The sequence below is a fragment of the Anoplophora glabripennis genome, unplaced genomic scaffold (assembly GCF_000390285.2).
Source record: "Anoplophora glabripennis isolate ALB-LARVAE unplaced genomic scaffold, Agla_2.0 scaffold4478, whole genome shotgun sequence".
Classification (NCBI taxonomy): Eukaryota; Metazoa; Arthropoda; class Insecta; order Coleoptera; family Cerambycidae; genus Anoplophora; species Anoplophora glabripennis.
The window spans coordinates 2938-5480 of NW_019420567.1; the positions used below are offsets into that span (position 1 = coordinate 2938).

The 2543-nt window shown below is 40.0% G+C and overlaps 1 protein-coding gene across 1 annotated transcript; it reads right to left on the minus strand.

The window, feature by feature from the left end:
* Nucleotides 1-5: 5 nt before the first annotated feature.
* On the minus strand, nucleotides 6-2171 carry LOC111692882 (venom carboxylesterase-6-like; the record flags this gene model as incomplete). Its single annotated transcript, XM_023457010.1, has 5 exons — nucleotides 2019-2171; nucleotides 1033-1132; nucleotides 721-909; nucleotides 119-661; nucleotides 6-28 (listed from the first exon to the last, which is right to left on the minus strand). Coding segments are annotated over exons 1-5 (1008 nt in total), but the record flags the coding sequence as incomplete, so codon positions are not given.
* Between the last annotated feature and the right edge of the window lie 372 nt (nucleotides 2172-2543).

Below are 2543 nucleotides of genomic sequence, written 5' to 3' on the forward strand. Positions count from 1 at the left end.
TCTACCTCTTCCAACTTTTGCCAAAGAACTGGATAATTATATAATATGAATTACTTTAAACAGTTTTGCATTGCCAAATCATTGCAGGGTATAAGAAAAAGAAAGGAAGGAGACTCACGTCCTGTAAGAAGCAATCCTTCACCGGTAGTGAAGGAGGTTATCCAAGGCACATCGTGGACTTTACCTTCCTTCAAAAGCTGGTAAGGTTCCGCGTCTAGAAAAGCGTTCGTTGATCCTTTTTCCACCACCGGCGCAAAAGGCGCGAATGGCAAAAGGTCGAAACCATAGAAATATTTCAACTGATTTAGTATATCTTGTACAGGTCTCTGCTTAAGGCACTTCTTCAGTTCTTCCGAGGGGCTGTCAGGACAGCCCAACAACACAGCAAGCTTCTTAGCGCGTTGCAAAGCATTTTTCTTCGTTGCCGACGGTGCTATAGCTGTACCGCTTTGAGACACCCCTCTGATGAATAAACCTTTAGAGAGGGGTGAGAAGTAGTGGAAGTGGACGCTGGCGCCTCCCGCTGAAAAGCCCACTATGGTAACGGAGTCGGGGTTTCCCCCAAACGAAGCGATGTTGTCCCGGACCCACTTGAGTGCTAAGACTTGGTCCTTCAGGCCGTTGTTTCCGGGTATGGCGTCATCTTCCGTGCTAAGGAATCCTGTAACGTTAATTGAATAAATACTGACATGGGAAGACAATGTTAAAGAAGCAACGTACCTAGAATACCAACACGGTAATTGATAGATACAAGCACGACCTCCTTGTCTAGGAACGTATTCAAATCCGCGCTGCCGCTGCCGCCCATAAAGGCACCTCCGTGGATTGAAACTATAACGTCAAGGGGCTTGGGGTTCTCCACGGAATCTTCTGGGATATACACGTTTAAGTAGAGGCAGTCTTCGTTTCCTAAGAAAAAATACATACACTTTCGTAAGAAGTAAATGCTTAAAAGGCATATAAAAATAATATTTCTTCGCACTTTGAGACAAGCGTAATTAGGTTTCAAGTTACTTGGTGTTTTATACTGACCAGATATTTCTTCAAGAGTGGAAAGAACAGGACCTTGGGAACATGTATGAGGAGCGTTGGCCACCCAAGTTCCTGACCAAGCTGGAATGGGTTCAGGTTCCTACAAATACGTAAAGAAGCAATGACTGTTAATTTCGACATTTAATACAAAGGTAAAGGTAAAAAATATTTATTGTGCATAGTTACAATATGATTATGAAGTGTTATTAAAACAGTGTAAAAAAACAAAATGACTTATAAATATACATACACAACACCCATACACACACGCATATTATATTAATACAAGTCAAAAACTAAAAAACTAAAACTAAAAAACAGCAGCATTTGTGGAGTTATCGTTTTCCATGACCAATTCACGAATGCCTTTCTTAATCAGAGGTGCATTACGGGGTGTTAGGGTCCAGTACATTATTTAATACCATAGCTACTAAATAGGTAAATGAACATCTAAAATACTCAGTTCGACGACGCATTATTTGCAAATCATGTCAATTACGAAGCTGACGATCATGAGATGAACTCCTTCTTACATAATTCACTAACATGTTGTGAGAAATTCAGGTCATTTTCAAATACAAGACCCAGATTCTTTACTGAACTACACTTTTCCAAAGGACAATTGTCAATATAAACATCAAAATCCCCCAACTGTCTAGTTTTTTGATAAGTACCGATAACCAGGTTTTTACATTTATTTGGGTTAGGCATTACAGCATTTTTATCGCATTCGATGCAAGTCAGTATTAATAAGATCAACAGCATCTGCATACATGTGCAAAGTAGTGTGCACTACTGACGACACAAAGTCCGCAGTACATATACTGAAAAGTAAAGGCCCCAGGACGGAGCCTTGTGGCACTCGCAAACTTCTCCATACATTCCAAACTCAGGAGATCACGCTGCATTTGAGGAATAATTGAAAAGCGGATGATAAATAAAAGTAACAATGAATGTAAGTCATAGATGAAAGTATTTTGACTTACCTCGAACCTCAGATCTCCCACTGGTGGTTTTGCGTACGGGATTCCCTCAAAAGCAGCATAAGTTATGCCTTCTATTGTCTTCCAATATCCCCGAACTCTGCCCAAAGGCGTGTCTATCTCTGGGAGAACATCCTGGCTTGAACAAACTAGCATCGAGTTAAATTAAAATATATAAATTAAACTGTCTTTTTTGACTGATAATAATTTACACCAGAAAGACAACAACATACTTAAAAGCGGGGCATTAGCATTTTTTTAATGTGAACAATATCCATTACTAATTGTTATCTTTGAACGAATATATCAATTATCACGAAACAATTTCTGTTTCCTAATGAGTTGCGATTATACAGGGTAGGAAAGTACCGATGGTCTATCTGAAGTTACGTGAGAGCGATAAAGTAAGCCATAGAAATCCATGCGATAGAGAAAGATGGCTATAATGAAGGCGTCTCATAGTCACCGCCTCTTTCGCCCTTCCACAAATAAGATTCACTTCTTGTTTGTGGAAGGGCGAAATGGGCG